General features: G+C 47.9%; 1 protein-coding gene across 2 annotated transcripts in view; it reads right to left on the reverse strand.

Annotated features, from left to right (window-relative positions):
- The window catches only part of LOC121575704 (metallophosphoesterase domain-containing protein 1-like), a 44,832-nt gene that overhangs the window by 20,994 nt on the left and 3,263 nt on the right, over positions 1-20,575 (reverse strand). For both annotated transcript variants that reach the window (XR_006002376.2, XM_041888988.2), the window contains exons 2-4: positions 19,493-19,962; positions 18,656-18,837; positions 1,212-1,437 (exon numbers count right to left, since the gene is read on the reverse strand). Coding sequence is in view for 1 of the 2 variants with exons in the window: in XM_041888988.2 (XP_041744922.1) it covers positions 1,212-1,437; positions 18,656-18,837; positions 19,493-19,665 (581 nt within the window). In the remaining variant the exon portion in view is untranslated. The remainder of the gene's footprint in view (positions 1-1,211; positions 1,438-18,655; positions 18,838-19,492; positions 19,963-20,575) is intronic.

Below are 20,575 nucleotides of genomic sequence, written 5' to 3' on the forward strand. Positions count from 1 at the left end.
CATTCAGGCGAGACGACTCGTAAGGGCAGGAGACACAGACCTACAGACAGACAAACAGACAGACAGACAGGCTTCTCTCCTCCCACCACCCCGAGGCTACAGTACAGGCCGGCCACGGGCCATAAAGCAGTGCCAGCCTGGCATCGCCATGGAGACGGGACTGGAGAGGGTAAAGCAGGCGCTGTCCCACTGCTCCTTACAGAGATTAGAGAGAGAAAGAGACATCCTCGTTCCCCCGCGCTCCCACTGCTGAGCCAGCGACATGTGGAGCGCACGGACAGACAGGTGGATTGAGGGAGAGGGGGGGTAAAGAGATAGAGGGAGCAGACAGTGTGGAGAGGGGAACACACGGAGTCTCCAGCTGGAGTCCCTCTGTGCTGGAGGAACAGAGCCTCGGGCTGCTGCAACAGACACACAATATCGCACACACACAGGCACCACACACACACAGGCACCACACACACACAGGCACGCTAACACACACACACACACACATAATTTCATCTGCCTTCTGTAGCAGGCCTACTGCACTAGCCAAGCCCAGCCGGTGTTACTGAATTGAAGACGTGTACACCATTCTTCCTCTTACACCCTCTGTCTTCAGTTATCTCTCCCACTGCGTTTCTCATTCACTCCCTCTCTCTCCCCATCCCTCCGTCTTCCTCTCTCTCCCCCTCTCTCCCCCTTCTCGCTCTTTCAACACACTTGAGGCATCACTCCATAGCGGCTATTCCTCTAACTCAAGGGACCCCAATATCTCAGCAAACCAATTACATAGCACAGGGGGCCCCACACGCACACCCCTCCAGTGCCTACACACTACCTCTGGGGCCCCTCACCAAAAACACATACTGCATCATGGAGCTCTGGTAAACCAGCACCACACACACACACACACACACACACACACACACACACCACTGGAGAAACACAGGAACAGCCTGGCACTGACCAGGAAGAGACAACAGGAGAGGAGAGAGGGAGGGAGGCAGGGAGAAAGAGAGGAAGAAACCATAGCTAGAGAGGTAGCTATGAAAAAAAGGAGCATGGGAGGAAGTGTATGGAGGGGAGTGTGAGTGAATGACTGACAGGAAAGTAAGTGGAGAGGAAGGACAAAGTGGTTGTGAGAGAAGATTGATAGATATAAATAGAGTAGATTAAGTAGCAGTGGTTTGCACTATCAGGTATCCTGCAGTTACAGAGTCACCCACCAGGGGGAGCCGTAGATGCGGAAGCCGCGTACGGTGACCTCTGAGTCCTGCAGGTAGATACAGTTGGTGAGCAGGGACTGGACGTTCTCGTAGTTCTCTGGCTTCAGTTTGGAGGCCGATGGGAAGTAGTAGAAGTCCTGCTTGATCAGGTCAGCCATGAACTCCTGGTCAAAGGTCAACTCATGGTTTCCCGCAATCACTATCTTTATGTCGTAGGGCAAGGTTCCTGGGAGGGAGAGGGGAGAAAGGAGAAATGGGACCATCAGTTCAAAAGTAGTCCACACCCATTCAACAAACTTCCACAGGTGCAACAGAGTACAGCAATCCAATGGAAAAATATAATTTAATTGAAACGGAATTTCTTTATTTTTGTTTCATCTGTCATGGGTCTTACTAGCTCTTAGTTGCAATAGTGTCAACAATCATATTTGTTTTGTTTGTTCTCACAAAGACATCTCTCATCTGACAGTCAAAGTTCTATTAATCACAGGTAACAAAGGAATAGGAAGGTAAATATTTCACGGAACCTTCAATACAGTTATTTCATTATTTAGAATTTTAGGAATACAATACATAAAAGGATTTTAGGACTATAGTAAATAACAAACATATTCTATCTGAATAACTATTTTCCACATGAGCCATTGCTAGCGCATGTTTATCATAGAATGGACCCTTCATCCATAACTCCTCCTCCTCCTCGTTAATTGGCTATTCAGAGATGGGCACAGTGGGGACAGTCCATCGATCCGTGCTGCCTGTCAAACACTGTGGCAGGCCAACACACACATCTACATATCCCCTAATGCTTTCAAAGGATTGATGAAAAAACCTTGTGAAAACCCTGACAAATCTGGGGGTCTTCTTTGTCTACGAGATGTGAGATGCATCGCCGTTTGTCAGGTAGCACAGTTGATGGAGACTTCAATCACTGTGCATTTTTGACAATTACTGCGAGAACAGTGTGTCGTGCTGCTGAAAAGGAGTAATTAAACTCAGCTTTAGCAGAGGCTGACAACTCAAGAGACGGCTCTGTCACAACAGCCAGTCAGAGAACAGGGACAGTATCCAGAGAGACGGGGGGTGTAGAGGAAAGGGGGTAAGAGAAATGTAGGAACCTAAAATCTTTGAGTGGAAAAGAGGAAGAACTAGGCTGGCTGTAACACAATTTTTTTTTTTATAGCATGTAAACTTTATTTATAGGGTTATTGTACAGATAGACACAATGGAAATAAACTTTATGGACCTTGATTTTTTTGTTTCATTTCTTATAGATAGAACTAAATAACCTAAACCATAAGAATGATCTTACAATATGATCTCTTCACCTGAAAACAAAGGCCAGTTTACATACTGGCATGATTTAACAGCAAAAAAAGATGTGGCCTACTGTACACATCACAAAGAAGGGTCATAACTCGCTTGTAATAATCATAGAATTAGAATGATTATTTTTCTATGGTTACAATAAATGGTCACAATGTGTAACCATAGAAATAGTGGAATGTGTACCATTCCAAGTGTTCCACTTTTCAGAGAAATAGCACAATACCTTTAGTATCTATCGTCATCCTTTACTGACAGACAACCCAAGTGCCATTTCCAGCCAAGAAAAAAGAAATCCTGAAAAAAAGTTCACTCTTCATAACAGAGACATTTTCAGAAGATGGATAGTGGCGACTGTCGACCGTGCCTTGCTTGGGACTGGGAAGCCTATCTTGAGGAGCGGAATATGATCCTAAAACATATGTCCACCCCTGAGAAGATCACTCTGCCTCAACTAAGACAGTGGCTGATTAGCTGTGGAGGACCAGGTCTCTTAAAGAGGTATGAGGATCTGAAATCCAGGAAAGATTGTTACCATTCTGGAGTAACATCAGAGGTCAAACGTCAAGGCCTCCATGGAGAGAAGCCCAAGGAGCAAGACAAGCCCAAGGAGCAAGACAAGCCCAAGGAGCAAGAGAAGCCCAAGGATCAAGAGAACCCCACGGAGTAACATAAGCCCCCCAAGGCCCCAGAGTGGACTCTAGAGGGGTTCCCAAACACCAACATGGACTGGCAGGTATTCACACTTCCACTCAAGAGAGATGTGGCATCCTTCAAAAAGATCGAAGTTCAGCCTGAGAATCCAACCCTCTGCATCATCCAGCTGACCCTGAAAAAGGTGTTCAGGGACACATGGCATTTTGCAGCGGGGAAGAACCATCTCACAGATCTACATGACGGCATGGTTGGCTCCATCTCACAGATCTAGACAAATTGTCAGCTCCATGAGGAATGATGTAGATGCCTATCAGAGGAGCAGGGTCTTCTTGTTCATATTCCAACATGGAACACCGGCTCAGTTTTGTAAAAGAAGTGACGGAAGAGATCAGAAGGGAGTGTACTCATGGACTTTCCTTTAAAGAAGAACTTGTGTCCAGACACCTTCTTGAGGCTTTGAGACGCCAAGACCTGTAGTCAGAGGACTATGTTAGGAGCTTCAGTCCATCTGATTAGTTAAAGAAAGGGACATTTAATATTTATCATCACCAGCACCACCCCAACATCAACATATAATTATTATTATTATATGTGAAAATGGCGTGCTTCTATGTTTTGTGGAAAAAAAGATAGAGGAAGATAAGTGTTTCCAATTACATCTTCGGTGTGCATCGTGTGATTTTAACCAATTATGAGTAGGCATTGCCTACTAATTGCCTACTAATTGGTTGATGATGTCATTGGAAACACTTATCTTCCTTCATCTTTTTTTACAAGAAAACGTGCCATTTTCACATATGTTGATGTTAGGGTGGTGCTGGAGATGATGAATATTGAAATTTCCCTTTAAAGAAGATAAGGCTGCTTGGAGCAAGGACAAGAGCAGAAGTTGGAACTCCCAGAACACTACAAGCCTGATGTCCGATTTGCAGATGATCAGACAGAGGCTGTCAAAAAGCCCAGGTTAAAGAGGTGGGGGATTCGGAGCTTCTTCACAGCAGTGGCCAAAGCGTTTAATTGCCACCCTGTGGCCAAGGACTAGTTAACGACTCTAAGACAACACCTTGAGTGTCATAATTTCCTATTTGTCCTACTTCCATTCACATTTCCTCTCCCACCTTTTCATGAAACTTTTGAAATTAAGGACCTCTTAAGAAAAAGCACTGACTCTGTCCTTTTTTCATAGTTTGTCAGTATATAAATTCAATTATGTCTGTTACCCTAGGTAGGATGTAACTGGATACAATCCATCAAATACGTTCACTGGCCCTCAGTTAGTGTCACGCCCTGGCTCTGGGGACTCTTTTATGTTGAGCCAGGGTGTGTAGGTTCTATGTTATAGTTTTCTATGTTTTGTTCTAGATCATTTATATCTATGTTGGCCAGGGTGGTTCCCAATCAGAGGCAGCTGATTCTCGTTGTCTCTGATTGGGAACCATACTTAGGCAGCCTGTTGGCACTAGTTATTTGTGGTATCTTGTTCCGTAAGGTTTGTTTTGGATTAACCTAGGACGTCACGTATCGTTTGGTTTATTGTTTTGTTCGTGTGTGTACTAAATAAAAGATGTACGCATATCATGCTGCGCCTTGGTCCGCATCATGTGTCAACGATCGTGACAGAAGATACCACCAAATGAGGACCAAGCAGCGTGTCCAGGAACAGACAGCCTGGACTTGGGAGGAGATCCTGGACGGGAAGGGATCCTGGACTTGGGAAGAGATCCAGGCCGGAATGGATCGCCGTCCTTGGGAGGAGACTGTGGAGGCGCGCTACAGAGAGGAGCAGCGGCAACGCAGTGGGTACCGGCCGAGGAGGAAGCCCGAGAGACAACCCCAATAATTTTTTTGGGGGGGGCTAAAAGGGCAGGCTCCGTGTTATGCGGAGCCACGTACTGTGCCGCGAGTGTTCCGGCACAGTCCTGTACGTCCTGTGCTAGCACCACGCACGTGTCGTGCTAAGGTGGGCATGCAGCCAGGACGGAGTGTGCCGGCTCAACGCTCGTGGCCTCCAGTACCCCTCCTCGGTCCCGTATATCCTGCGCCAGTGCCACGTGCTGTAGCGCCAGTACGAGTGCACAGCCCTGTACGTCCTGTGCTGATGCCTCACACATATTGTGTGGAAGTAGGCATTCAGCCAGGTTCGGGTTGTGTCAGCTCTCCGCTCCAGACCTCCAGTCCGCCTCCACAGTCCGGCCCGGCCCGTTCCGGCTCCCCGCACCAAGCCTATGGTGCGTGTTCCCAGTCCAGCCCGGCCTGTTCCTGCTCCCCGCACCAAGCCAATGGTGCGTGTTCCCAGCCCGTTCCGGCCTGTTCCTGCTCCCCGCACCAAGCCTGTGGTGCGCGTCGCCAGCCCGGTCCGGCCTGTTCCTGTCCCTCGCACCAAGCCTGTGGTGCGCGTCGCCAGCCCGGTCCGGCCTGTTCCTGTCCCCCGCACCAAGCCTGTGGTGCGCGTTGCCAGCCCGGTCCGGCCTGTTCCTGTCCCCCGCACCAAGCCTGTGGTGCGGCGTCGCCAGCCCGGTCCGGCCTGTTCCTGTTCCCGCACCAAGCCTGTGGTGTGCGTCGCCAGCCCGGTCCGGCCTGTTTCTGCTCCCCGCACCAAGCCAGTGGTGCGCGTCGTCAGCCCGGTCCGGCCCGTTCCTGCTCCCCGCACCAAGCCAGTGGTGCGCGTCGTCAGCCCGGTCCGGCCCGTTCCTGCTCCCCGCACCAAGCCAGTGGTGCACGTCGTCAGTCCGGCACGGCCCGTGCCTGTTCCACCGGTGCCTGGTCCGGCACCGGTCAGCTGCTCCACTCCGGAGCCAGAGCAATCCGCTCCACCGGTGTCCAGTCCAGCTCCGGCCAGCGGGACCAGACCAGGGGCGCTACGGGGGGGTAGAAAGAGAGTGGTGGTCACGCCCGGAGCCGGATCCGCCTCCGAGGCGGAATGCCCACCCGGCCCCTCCCCTGTTGGTTTTGGTTGGCGCGGTCGCAGTCCGCGCCTTTGGGGGGTACTGTCACGCCCTGGCTCTGGGGACTCTTTTATGTTGAGCCAGGGTGTGTAGGTTCTATGTTATAGTTTTCTATGTTTTGTTCTAGATCATTTATATCTATGTTGGCCAGGGTGGTTCCCAATCAGAGGCAGCTGATTCTCGTTGTCTCTGATTGGGCACCATACTTAGGCAGCCTGTTGGCACTAGTTATTTGTGGTATCTTGTTCCGTAAGGTTTGTTTTGGATTAACCTAGGACGTCACGTATCGTTTGGTTTATTGTTTTGTTCGTGTGTGTACTAAATAAAAGATGTACGCATATCATGCTGCGCCTTGGTCCGCATCATGTGTCAACGATCGTGACAGTTAGGAGTGGAGTTAGGTTGACTGGAGTGAAGCATATCTGGTTCAATAAACACATCCTAGCATCCACCTCCATTAATTCAAGTTTTATTGGTGACATTTTAAATCATGTTCTGTGAAAGACTGGATCTGCATATTGTATGACTAGGATTATGGCCAGGAGTGTTTCCTGATTAAATGACTTTACCAGGAAAAACTCCTGGTCCTATGTACTTTATGAACGCCACCAGTGATCAAAACATGATGTTCTTCCAGTGAGTCAAAGCAGGCCGTGCTTGTCTCTCTTTATCAAATAGAATCTCCATACAGGCACAGTGGATCAATGTATCAATGCTCAAATCACCATTCCACAATACAGTCATTCTCCCATATCCACAAAGCACACACATTGGACACAATAACTCACTCAAACACAAAACTAGATGGAGAAAGATGAACGCACCGCTTTTGCAAAAGAGAAAGGAAGGAGAGAGAGAGACAGAGAGAAAGAGAGAGCGAGAGAGGCAGCGAGAGACTAATCCAAATATGCAGGCGGCAGAGCACTGTCTGCTGTTGTTAGCAACCATCTTGTCCCAGCTTTTGTCTTTGATTTCAAAAGCCGCTTTCAAGCAACAAATAGTTTAAATTTCCCTGTGAATCACCCACACAAAGCAGCCAGCCTTCTCTGTGTTTCAGTTCAAAAGAAGTAATCAAATAAAAACACATGTACACACACATAAACACACACACAGTATTGTACAGCTAACCTTGTGGGGACACACAATTCAGTCCCATTCAAAATCCTATTTTCCCTAACCCTTAACCCTAACCCGTACTCTTACCCTAACCTTAACCCTAACCTTAACCCAAAAGACTTCTGGTCCCCACAAGACTAGTTTAACACGTCCAGTAAAACACACTCGAAAACACGTACAACACTTCTGTCTGAGTCTAAAGCTTGTCTAAGCAGCCCTGCACTACATTCTGCCACACTGCAGACACACTGCAGAGTAGCTCTCTCCCCATCCCTCCCTCCCTCTCATCCACCCTCTCCATCCTGTTCTCTCTCTCTCCCCATCCCTCCCTCACTCTCTTCCACCCTCTCCATCCTGTTCTCTCTCTCTCTCCCCATCCCTCCCTCCCTCTCTTCCACCCTCTCCATCCCGTTCTCTCTCTCTCCCCATCCCTCCCTCACTCTCTTCCCCCCTCTCCATCCCGTTCTCTCTCTCCCCATCCCTCCCTCACTCTCTTCCCCCCTCTCCATCCGTTCTCTCTCTCTCCCCATCCCTCCCTCACTCTCTTCCCCCCTCTCCATCCCGTTCTCTCTCTCTCCCCATCCCTCCCTCACTCTCTTCCCCCCTCTCCATCCCTCCCTCACTCTCTTCCCCCCCTCTCCATCCCGTTCTCTCTCTCTCCCCATCCCTCCCTCACTCTCTTCCCCCCTCTCCATCCCGTTCTCTCTCTCTCCCCATCCCTCCCTCACTCTGTTCCCCCCTCTCCATCCCGTTCTCTCTCTCTCCCCATCCCTCCCTCCCTCTCTTCCACCCTCTCCATCCCGTTCTCTCTCTCCCCATCCCTCCCTCACTCTCTTCCCCCTTCTCCATCCCGTTCTCTCTCTCTCCCCATCCCTCCCTCACTCTCTTCCCCACTCTCCATCCCGTTCTCTCTCTCCCCATCCCTCCCTCACTCTCTTCCCCCCTCTCCATCCCATTCTCTCTCGCTCTCCATCCCTCAGCCTCCCTTTATCCCTCTAATTTCCTCCCTCACTGTCCAGTGTGTGTGTGTGTGTGTGTGTGTGTGTGTGTGTGTGTGTGTGTGTGTGTGTGTGTGTGTGTGTGTGTGTGGTGTATTATAGACCCAGTGCTAACAGGGTTAGTTAAGGGGAGTGATCTGCTGTCTGAACGGACATGTGCTTTTCTAGATACAGTGGAATGTGCTCTATACTGGCCTTTACAATAACCCCCAAATCCTCAATATCCTAGAAGCCGAGGAGGGCGGTTAGTTTGTGTGTCTGTGTGTGTGTGTGTGAAGCTTCCGGCGCTCCCGCCACCATTGTTCCAGTGTTCCGATGGGTGGTCCTTGCCCTTTGAAGAGGAAAATCCCTGTTTTGCCCAAATCTATGCATGTCGAGGGGGATTACTGCCCTTTGTGTGTGTGTGTGTGTGTGTGTGTGTGTGTGTGTGTGTGTGTGTGTGTGTGTGTGTGTGTGTGTGTGTGTGTGTGTGTGTGTGTGTGTGTGTGTGTGTGTGTACACGTGTTTGTCTGCAAGCCCAGCTTGTTCTAGCTGCCCATGGACATAAGAGTGTGTATCTACCAGTACTTACTATAATGTCTCCTGCACATTCAATCAAGTCATTCTATGCCCTAACAGCCTATTTGCATTGGTCTGTCTACAGAAGCAATAACTGCTGTTTATAAGAAAAAATACATGTTGAGACTCAACCTGGATTAGCATTACAACGCCCATTGTGTGTGTGTGTGTGTGTATCTAATCCCTCCCACCTGAACATGAAGCCATGAGGCAGATACACTCTCCTAATTTCCTGTTTAAACACCACCCACACACCCCAGTGGCACATACACAATAAAAAAAAAACATACACACAAAAACACAAGCGACTAAGCAAGCAACACATCCAAAACACACATTCTGCCCTCACACAGTACATTCCAGTAATCACACACACACACACACACATTTCATGCGCACCCACAACCTAACGCAAATCCGGCAAAGACGGTAATACCGCACCATCTCCGGCCTAGTAGGTGGTCTCTGTCTTTTCTCTCACTCACTCTCTTTATCTATCTCTTGTTTCAGTCTCTTTCTCTCTTGCTGTTCCACTTCCACACCAAGCCTAGCACATACAGAAGACACAGCATCAAAATAGCAGCCTGTCTTCTGTTCTTCGTCACAATGTCACATCAATATTCATCCACTGAAAAGGTTGAGTCAGAGACAGAGGTACCACACTGGGCACGCACTGGTTGAATCAACGTTGTTTCCAAGTAATTTCAACGTGGAATAGACGTTGTATTGACGTCTGTGACCAGTGGGACATGATGTATATGTGTAGAGCGAACCGCAGGTTCTGAGCTTGACCCAGAAAGAGAAGAGAATAAATAATTTAAAAAAGACTTTCGTGAACTAACAATCAAACTTGATTTTTGACCTTGCTGATAGCTACTTTATTGAAGAAAAATATACTAACTATGAATGCGATATGTGGTTGTCCCACTGAGCTACACTACATGACCAAAAGTATGTGGACACCTGCTCATCGAACATCTCATTCCAAAATCATGGGCAGTAATATGGAGTTGGTCCACCCTTTGCTGCTATAACAGCCTCCACTCTTCTGGGAAGGTTCTCCACTAGATGTTGGAACATTGCTGCGGGGACATGCTTCCATTCAGCCACAAGAGCATTAGTGAGGTCGGGCACTGACGTTGGGCGATTAGGACTGGCTCGCAGTTGGTGTTCCAATTAATCCCAAAGGTGTTCGATGGGGTTGAGGTCAGGACTCTGTGCAGGCCAGTCAAGTTCTTCCACACCGATCTCGACAAACCATTTCTGTATGGACCTCACTTTGTGCATGGGGGCATTGTCATGCTGAAACAGGAAAGGGCCTTCCCCAAACTGTTACCACAAAGTTGGAAGCACAGAATTGTCTAGAATGTCATTGTATGCTGTAGCGTTAAGATTTCCCTTCACTGGAACTAAGGGGCCTGAACCATGAAAAACAGCCTCAGACCATTATTCCTCCCCCACCAAATTTTACAGTTGGCACTATGCATTGGGGCAGGTAGCATACTCCTGGCATCTGCCAAACCCAGATTCGTCCGTCGGACTGCCAGATGGTGAAGCGTGATTCATCACTCCAGCAAACATGTTTCCACTGCTCCAGAATCCAATGGCGGCAAGCTTTACACCACTCCAGCTGACGCTTGGCATTGCGCATGGTGAACTTAGGCTTGTGTGCGGCTGCTCAGCCATGGAAACCCATTTCATGAAGCTCCCGACGAACAGTTCTTGTGCTGACGTTGCTTCCAGAGGCAGCTTGGAACTCGGTGTGTTGCAATTGAGGACAGATCATTTTAACGTGCTTCGCGATTCAGCACTCAGCGGTTCTATTCTGTGAGCTTGTGTGGCCTACCACTGAGCCACCACTGAGCCGTTGTTTCTCCTAGACATTTCCACTTCACAATAACAGCACTTACAGTTGACCGGGGCAGATCTAGCAGGGCAGAAATTTGACGAACTGACTTGTTGGAAAGGTGGCATCCTATGACGGTGCCATGTTGAAAGTCACTGAGCTCTTTAGGCCATTCTACTGCCAATGTTTGTCTATGGAGATTGCATGGCTGTGTGCCGAATCTACTAATTTGAAGGTGTGTCCTAATACTTTTGTATATACAGTGAGGGAAAAAAGTATTTGATCCCCTGCTGATTTTGTACGTTTGCCCACTGACAAAGAAATGATCAGTCTATAATTTTAATGGTAGGTTTATTTGAACAGTGAGAGACAGAATAACAACAAAAAAATCCAGAAAAACGCATGTCAAAAATGTTATAAATTGATTTGCATTTTAATGAGGGAAATAATAATTTGACCCCCTCTCAATCAGAAAGATTTCTGGCTCCCAGGTGTCTTTTATACAGGTAACGAGCTGAGATTAGGAGCACACTCTTAAAGGGAGTGCTCCAAATCTCAGCTTGTTACCTGTATAAAAGACACCTGTCCACAGAAGCAATCAATCAATCAGATTCCAAACTCTCCACCATGGCCAAGACCAAAGAGCTCTCCAAGGATGTCAGGGACAAGATTGTAGACCTACACAAGGCTGGAATGGGCTACAAGACCATCGCCAAGCAGCTTGGTGAGAAGGTGACAACAGTTGGTGCGATTATTTGCAAATGGAAGAAACACAAAATAACTTTCAATCTCCCTTGGCCTGGGGCTCCATGCAAGAGTTGCAATGATCATGAGAACGGTGAGGAATCAGCCCAGAACTACACAGGAGGATCTTGTCAATGATCTCAAGGCAGCTGGGACCATAGTCACCAAGAAAACAATTGGTAATACACTACGCCGTGAAGGACTGAAATCCTGCAGCGCCCACAAGGTCCCCCTGCTCAAGAAAGCACATATACAGGCCCGTCTGAAGTTTGCCAATGAACATCTGAATGATTCAGAGGAGAACTGGGTGAAAGTGTTGTGGTCAGATGAGACCAAAATGGAGCTCTTTGGCATCAACTCAACTCGCCGTGTTTGGAGGAGGAAGAATGCTGCCTATGACCCCAAGAACACCATCCCCACCGTCAAACATGGCGGTGGAAACATTATGCTTTGGGGGTGTTTTTCTGCTAAGGGGACAGGATAACTTCACCGCATCAAAGGGACGATGGACGGGGCCATGTAACGTCAAATCTTGGGTGAGAACCTCCTTCCCTCAGCCAGGGCATTGAAAATGGGTCGTGGATGGGTATTCCAGCATGACAATGACCCAAAACACACGGCCAAGGCAACAAAGGAGTGGCTCAAGAAGAAGCACATTAAGGTCCTGGAGTAGCCTAGCCAGTCTCCAGACCTTAATCCCATAGAAAATCTGTGGAGGGAGCTGAAGGGTTGAGTTGCCAAACGTCAGCCTTGAAACATTAATGACTTGGAGAAGATCTGCAAAGAGGAGTGGGACAAAATCCCTCCTGAGATGTGTGCAAACCTGCTGGCCAACTACAAGAAACATCTGACCTCTGTGATTGCTAACAAGGGTTTTGCCACCAAGTACTAAGTCATGTTTTGCAGAGGGGTCAAATACTTATTTCCCTCATTAAAATGCAAATCAATTTATAACATTTTTGACATGCGTTTTTCTGGATTTTTTTGTTGTTATTCTGTCTCTCACTTTTCAAATAAACCTACCATTAAAATTATAGACTGATCATTTCTTTGTCAGTGGGCAAACGTACAAAATCAGCAGGGGATCAAATACTTTTTTCCCTCACTGTATATAGTGTATCTTAAGATGAATGCACTAACTGTAAGTCTGCTAAATAACTCAAATGTAAAATGTAAAATGTAGGATAGAGAGAGAGATGCCAAATGGCCTGAAACAGACACCGAGAGCTTCTGGATATCAGGACAGCGATTACTCACCTTGTATTGGACGAAGATTTTTTCTTCAACGAGTCGGACGCGAAGGATATCCTACAGACACCCGACAAGGCCCAAATCCCCGTCATTCGCATGAGAAAGAGACAGAGATATCGTGGACGTAGGTCGGGTGCCTTGTAAGGATCCGACGGCGAGCGCGTGAACTGCCTCTTCCATCACTCTTATTAGCCAACGTTCAATCATTTGAAAATAAAGTAGACGACCTAACATTACAGTTATCCTACCAACGGGAGATTAAAAACTGTAATATCTTATGTTTCACCGAGTCGTGGCTGAACAACGACATTGATTACATACAGCTGGCGGGATATACGCTACATCGTCAGGATAGAACGTCTGACTCCGGTAAGACAAGGGGTGGCGGTCTGTGTATATTTGTAAACAACAGCTGGTGCAAAAAATCTAATACTAAGGAAGTCTCAAGGTTTTGCTCGCCTGAGGTAGAGTATCTCATGATAAGCTGTAGACCACACTATTTACCAAGAGAGTTTTCTTCTATATTTTTCGTAGCTGTCTATATACCACCACAAACCAATGCTGGCACTAAGACTGCACTCAATGAGCTGTATAAGGCCATAAGTAAACAGGAAAACGCTCATCCAGAGGCAGCGCTCCTAGTGGCCGGGAACTTTAATGTAGGGAAACTTAAATCAATTCTACCTCATTTCTACCAGCATGTTCAATGTGCAACCAGAGGAAAAAAAACTCTAGACCACCTTTACTCCACACACAGAGACGCATACAAAGCTCTCCCTCGCCCTCCATTTGGCAAATCTACCATAACTCTATCCTCCTGATTCCTGCTTATAAGTAGAAACTAAAGCAGGAAGCACCAGTGACTCGGTTAATAAAAAAGTAGTCAGATGACGCAGATGCTAAGCTACAGGACTGTTTTGCTAGCACAGACTAGAATATGTTCAGGGATTCTTCAGATAACATTGAGGAGTACGCCACATCAGTCACTGGCTTCATCAATAAGTGCATCGATGACGTCGTCCCCACAGTGACCATATGTACATACCCCAACCAGAAGCCATGGATCACAGGCAACATCTGCACTGAGCTAAAGGCTAGAGCTGCCGCTTTCAAGGAGCAGGACTCTAACCCGGACGCTTATAAGAAATCCCGCTATGCCCTCCGACGAACTATCAAACAGGCAAAGAGTCAATACAGGACTAAGATTGAATCGTACTACACCGGCTCTGACGCTCGTCGGATGTGGCAGGGCTTGAAAACTATTACAGACTACAAAGGGAAGCACAGCTGCGAGCTGCCCAGTGACACAAGCCTACCAGATGAGCTAAATCACTTCTATGCTCGCTTCGAGGCAAGCAACACTGAAGCATGCATGAGAGCACCAGCTGTTCCGGATGACTATGTGATCACGCTCTCCATAGCCGATGTGAGTAAGACTTTTAAGCAGGTCAACATTCACAAGGCCGCAGGGCCAGACGGATTACCAGGACGTGTACAACTGGATCCTGGACTTCCTGATGGGCCGCACCCAGGTGGTAAGGGTAGGTAACAACACATCTGCCACGCTGATCCTCAACACGGGGGCCCCTCAGGGGTGCATGCTCAGTCCCCTCCTGTACTCCCTGTTCACCCATGACTGCATGGCCAGGCAAGACTCCAACACCTTCGTTAAGTTTGCCGACGACACAACAGTGGTAGGCCTGATCACCGACAACGATGAGACAGCCTATAGGGAGGAGGTCAGAGACCTGGCCGTGTGGTACCAGGATAACAACCTCTCTCTCAATGTGATCAAGACAAAGGAGATGATTGTGGACTACAGGAAAAAAAAGAGGACTGAACACGCCCCCATTCTCATTGACGGGGCTGTAGTGGAACAGGTTGAGAGCTTCAAGTTCCTTGGTGTCCACATCACCAATGAACTATCATGGTCCAAACACACCAAGACAGTCGTGAAGCGGGCACGACAAAGCCTATTCCCCCTCAGGAGACTGAAAACATTTGGCATGGGTCCTCAGATCCTCAAAAAGTTATACAGCTGCACAATCGAGAGCATCCTGACTGGTTGCATCACCGCCTGGTATGGCAACTGCTCGGCCTCCGACCACAAGGCACTACAGAGGGTAGTGCGTACGGCCCAGTACATCACTGGGGCCAAGATTCCTGCCATCCAGGACCTCTATACCAGGCGGTGTCAGAGGAAGGCCCTCAAAATTGTCAAAGACTCCAGCCACCCTAGTCATAGACTGTTCTCTCTGCTACCGCACGGCAAGCGGTGCCGGAGCGCCTAGTCTAGGTCCAAAAGGCTTCTCAACAGCTTCTACCCCCAAGCCATAAGACTCCTGAACAGCTAATCAAGGCTACCCGGACAATTTGCACTGCCCCCCCACCCCCACCCCGTCCCCCCTTTTTACTCTGCCGCTCCTCTGTTTATTATTTATGCATAGTCACTTTAACTCTACCCACATGTACATATTACCTCGACTAGCCGGTGCCCCCGCACATTGACTCTGCACCGGTACCCCCCTGTATATAGCCCCCCTACTGTTATTTTATTTTACTGCTGCTCTTTAGTTATTAGCTTTTTTTTTTTTTGCTTAACACTTTTTTTATTTGTTTTACTTTGCATTGTTGGTTAAGGGCTTGTAATTAAGCATTTCACTGTAATGTCTACACCTGTTGTATTCGGCGCATGTGGCAAATAAAAATTGATTTGATTTGACAAAGAAAGAACAAGTGCCGCACTGATGGATCAAGGTGCGAGGAGAGAGAGAGAGAGACACAGAGAGAGAGAGAGAGACACAGAGAGAGAGAGAGACACAGAGAGAGAGAGAGAGAGACACAGAGAGGGAGAGAGAGACACACAGAGAGAGAGAGAGACACAGAGAGAGAGAGAGACACAGAGAGAGAGAGACACACAGAGAGAGAGAGAGACACAGAGAGAGACAGAGAGACAGAGAGACAGAGAGAGAGTGGGAGTGAGAGAGACACACAGACAGAGAGAGAGAGCAGCCTGGGAAGAGAAAGACAAGACAGCACTCATGAAATGTTTATGATTGTCTTTTCTATTATTGAGTTTAGGAGAAGGTTGGGGGGGGGGGGTTCATGGAGTGGACACAGTATGTACACACACCATGCTCCCAAAGTGCCTACATGGCAATCGCATCATAGGAGTCATCCATCTATTATTCAGGAGAAAAGGGGAGCTGAGAGGATCAGGCGCTAAATAAAGAGTAGTATCCTAGACACAGGAGTCTCTGAACTCTACAACCCTGACAACTCAGAGAGAGAGAGAGAGAGAGAGAGAGAGAGAGAGAGAGAGAGAGAGAGAGAGAGAGAGAGAGAGAGAGAGAGAGAGAGAGAGAGAGAGAGAGAGAGATGGGGGGTCAGAGCTAGAGATATGGTGAGATGTGCAAATACAGAGAGTGAAAGACCAAGGGAGATGTAGAGACAAGGGAAATAAGGGTGAAAGAGCAAAAGAGAGGGAAAGAAAGGAATGGAAAGGGGAATAAAGAGAAGTGAGAGAGAAAAGAGCAGAAAGTTTAGAATTAAAGCTGCGCCACTCTTGACCCCTGTTGGACCCAGAAGCACAATGAGATCCATATTTAGCCAGAGATCGAGAGCAGGAGGCAGCACAGAGAACATCTAGTACTGGATACAGGCCCCGCTCCGCGACCACCCACTATCACGTGATGAATGAAATCTAAAGCAGAACCTTCTCTTTCTCATATGCACACACAGGGACGTTATGCACACACTGCAACACCTCCCCTGACTTAATGCATAGTACAGGTTCATCATATGATTTGCATCTTCTGCATAATGCAATATTGAGTGTGTTATTTTTCTGACCTGCGTTGATTCATACTGGGCTGTGACGTGTTAGCAGCAGCAGTGTGTGTGAGTACACTGTATGAGAGTCATTGAAAGCTGATCAAAGAGACGGTTATTGGAAAGAATTGGACTGAAGTGGTGCTGTTTACCCTCTCTGTGTCTACCTCTCACCTTCTACCTATTCTATTCTCTCTCCCTTTTCTCTCCTCTCGACATCTCTTCATCCTATCTCCTTCTCCAGTCAATCTGACACCATGCCTCAGATATCATGATTCCATGCCCTAACACCAAACCAGGTCTTTCTTAGAATCCATATCATTAATTTTCACTGAAACAACAAGATGAGGATAACCAGCCAAAGATAGACCTTCCATGGGATGAAGTTCAACTCTACCTCCCCATCTTCCCCACCTTCTCTTCTACGGTCCTCTCCCCTTCTCTCCCTCTCTCCCTCCTCCTCTCCTGCAGTGTACACCAGCTCTGACAAAGCCTTGAGCCCCTGCCAGAAGAACCGGGAGGAGCCTTCCTGCTAAAAATACTGAGAGAAGAAACGAAGGGAGCTGCCACGATGCCAAGTAGAGAGAGAAAAGAGAGACCCATATCTTCATAAAGGGAGGGAGAGAGATAGAGGAAGGGGAAGAAGAAGAAGGGAGGGAATCAGATAAAAGAAACTAAAGCAAAGACAGAAGGAAAGTAAGAAACAGAAGACAGACTTTCAGACAAAGGAAGAGAGGAAAGAAAGGATGGTTGGAATGAGTGTGTTCACCTGGCAATTTGTTTTTGTACCGAGGTTCATCAGATAGAATGAAAGCCTAATGCTGAGCTCTTACTGGAGCCAGACTGCAGAGCAGCATGAGAGAGAGAGAGAGAGAGAGAGAGAGAGAGAGAGAGAGAGAGAGAGAGAGAGAGAGAGAGAGAGAGAGAGAGAGAGAGAGAGAGAGAGAGAGAGAGAGAGAGAGAGAGAGAGAGAGAGAGAGAGAGAGAGAGGGAGAGAGAGAGAGAGAGAGAGAGAGAGAGAGAGAGAGAGAGAGAGAGAGAGAGAGGTGAGAGAGAGAGAGCGAGAGAGAGAGAGAGAGAGGTGAGAGAGAGAGAGAGAGAGAGAGAGAGAGAGAGAGAGAGAGAGAGAGAGAGAGAGAGAGAGAGAGAATGGAACAGGAGAAGAATACAGATGATAAATATTTATACGAGCGAGCGGGAGAGAAAGACAGCAGAACTCCAGGAAAAGGAGAAAAGGAGAGAAAGGGGTATCGATGGAAAGAGAGAGACTTCAGAAGGCACACCGGGCACGTTTGGCGGGTTTTATCTTCCTCGCAGTCTCTCCCGCCAGTCGAGGCGCGGGCGAGCAGGTTTCCAGCTCGTGCTCCCCATGGACTAGCCTTGGGGGGGCTGAGCTGCCATCCCGTCTCCCCCCTCCTCCCCCCTCGAGCTTCATCCTTTTCCCTCTGCTCTCCACCCCCTCTCCTCCCTTCGCAAAGAGAGAGGCGCTGGAAATACGAATCACTGCAGCACGCCGGCTGGGGCTGCACACGGCAAAGAGTTCTAATGTTATCGTCTTTAGAATATTTCTTAGAGCTAACGTTGGGTTAATGTTTTATGAAGACACTAACAGTGATGTGTGCCAACTTTAATGTTACTGTTCTTAAGTACTGCACATGGACTGAGTTTCTTTTGCTCTTCTTCGTTTCGTCTTTCATCTCTTTTTCATTAGGTATCCCTCCATCCATGACTTATTTTCTTTGAAGATGAGTGAAAAACACATTTTTCTAATTTAATTTGTGGTAAAACATATAAATATTTTCACTGGTTGCACTGGATTTTGAGTAAGCTAAGAAACTTGTTGAACTCTTGCCCTGTGCCAGACAGAACAGGCTATTCTCAATCTCCCTTTCTCCTTTCACTACAACAGTAAGTCTTGGCTACAGTCAACTAGAACAGCTTTAATAGTCCATTTTATATCTTTTTTTTTATAGGGTTATTAGGGGAGTTTTCAGACAAAATAAATTACCTTCTAAACAAGGAAGAAAAATCATTCAAATAAGATCTATCACATTTTAAAAGAAATTGTGCACCATTTCAAAAAACTAAAATCTATAGAATTAAAGAAATAAGAAATAGAGTACTAAACTTTGTTGTGGTGTGATGTTGCTTAATGTGATTGGTCAGTCTTACCTAGCCAATCGTTGAACTTCTTGACCTCAGAGGGCAGGCCCAGCTCTGTGAAGTCTCCAGCGTGGATGAACACGTCTCCATAGGGCATCTGGATGGCGTCCGTACGGGAGTGGGTGTCTGAGATACACACAAAACGGGTGTAACCTGGCGGCTTAGGAGTGTCGTGGGGCAGGGGGTCCACCCTAGAGTAGAGAGAGAACGAAGGAGAGAGAGAGAAAAGAGTGAATGAAGAAAAGAGTGAGAAAGACAGATAAACAATGGGAAGTCTCAAAGTGAAGAAGCAGAGTTGCAGTGTTAATGTAGTCTGGATCAGTATACATCACCATCCCTTATAGAAAGTCCAAAAGAAAGAGAGAAAAAATAGAGAAATTATAAGGGGGAAAAGCTGTGAGAGGGCGGTCACAACAAAGGCTCAGTAGTGGTAGAAGAAAGGAAGAAAAGCACAGATAGAGAGAGAGAGAGAGGAGTCCTGTGGGATTTTCCGTGAGTGTGCAGCAACTCCAGAGAGTCTCCAGAGGGAGAAGGGAGCTGGTGAATAACAGTGGCCCACTTTAGTGAGCTCTCCTCCAGGTACACAGCCAGCCCTCAACACACCACCATCACACAGAGACCGAAAAAAGGAAAGAGACACTGAGAGAAATGGAATGAGAGAGCGAATAACAGCATGCATGCATAGAGGATGAGTCTCAAAGAAAAAGAAAGAGGGGGAAAAGGGGAGAGACAGTAATAGAGGAGGAGAGCAAGGCTTGGGAACAGAGATAGAGACATAGAGACCAGGTGTGTGCACAGACGTAGTGTGTATCTGTATGCCAGCATACGTGTATGTGTTCTACTTACATGTGCACGTGCGGGGGCTGGAAGCGTCCCTGGTTGATGTTGTAGAAGGTGAAGGCCTGGGTGGGGTTGGTGCTGTATTCATCCACCTCCACAGCCGCCCTACCTGCCGCCCGCTGGGCCTGGGACTGCTGCTGCCGCCGAGCAGCCATGATCTCTGACAGGGTGAAGGCCATGCTTCTGGAGCCTGGGCCTGGACCGCTACTGGGCTGGGGAAGAGGTGGGTTGGGCTGGGGATGACCCACTCTGGGCTGGCCTGGGGTAGACGTGGTCTGGCCTGGGCTGGAGGTGGCCTGGCCCTGGCACACACAGTAGTTAGGACTGGGAGTGAGGCCTGCTGGAGCGTTCAGGGTTGCGGGTTGACCCACCAGAGAGAGGCCCTCTGTCACAGCTTGGCCCACCTCGGAGAAACTCTGCTGGGTTGCTGAGCGAGCATGTCCCCCTTCCACCTCCGGCTCAGTGTCCCCCTACTCCTGCACACATAGAGAACAGAACCACTGAGTGGGAATACAACACCAATCTGGAATGCGCAGTTAAGACAGTAAATAATACACAATCCACCAAAGCAACATAACCTAACCCTTAAGAGCAACTAAGGCTTTTACACTGTCAAGCAGATGTCACATTTACAACTGCCTTCAAATTACATCTCCGCTTCTGGGATTCTAGTAGTTGATTTCACACGGATCCTGAAAGATGGTGAGATGGTGAGGGACGGATGTAAAGAAGAAGGAGGGTGATAATTTGGGGGTGAGTGGGGGAGCTGGATTTATCCTGGATTGTGCTGCTATGATGTCAGTGTGCCACACACACACACCATACCATAATTATACACACTTAACACCATGACTCACACAGGCATACTCTTGTGTGTGTCCATGCGTGTTTATGTGTGTGTGTGTGTGTGTGTGAGAGAGAGAGAGAGTGTGTGGCAGTGCCAGAAGTCCTCACACTGAGTGAATGAGAGCAGAAGGGTGCATTGGCAGATGCTAAGAGCATGGTACACAGTGAGAATAGAAGAGGATTACACTGGCACTAGGAACAAAGGGATAGGGCCATATTAACAGGAACAGGACTTTGAGTAGA

The sequence above is a fragment of the Coregonus clupeaformis genome, unplaced genomic scaffold (assembly GCF_020615455.1).
Source record: "Coregonus clupeaformis isolate EN_2021a unplaced genomic scaffold, ASM2061545v1 scaf0009, whole genome shotgun sequence".
NCBI lineage: Eukaryota > Metazoa > Chordata > Actinopteri > Salmoniformes > Salmonidae > Coregonus > Coregonus clupeaformis.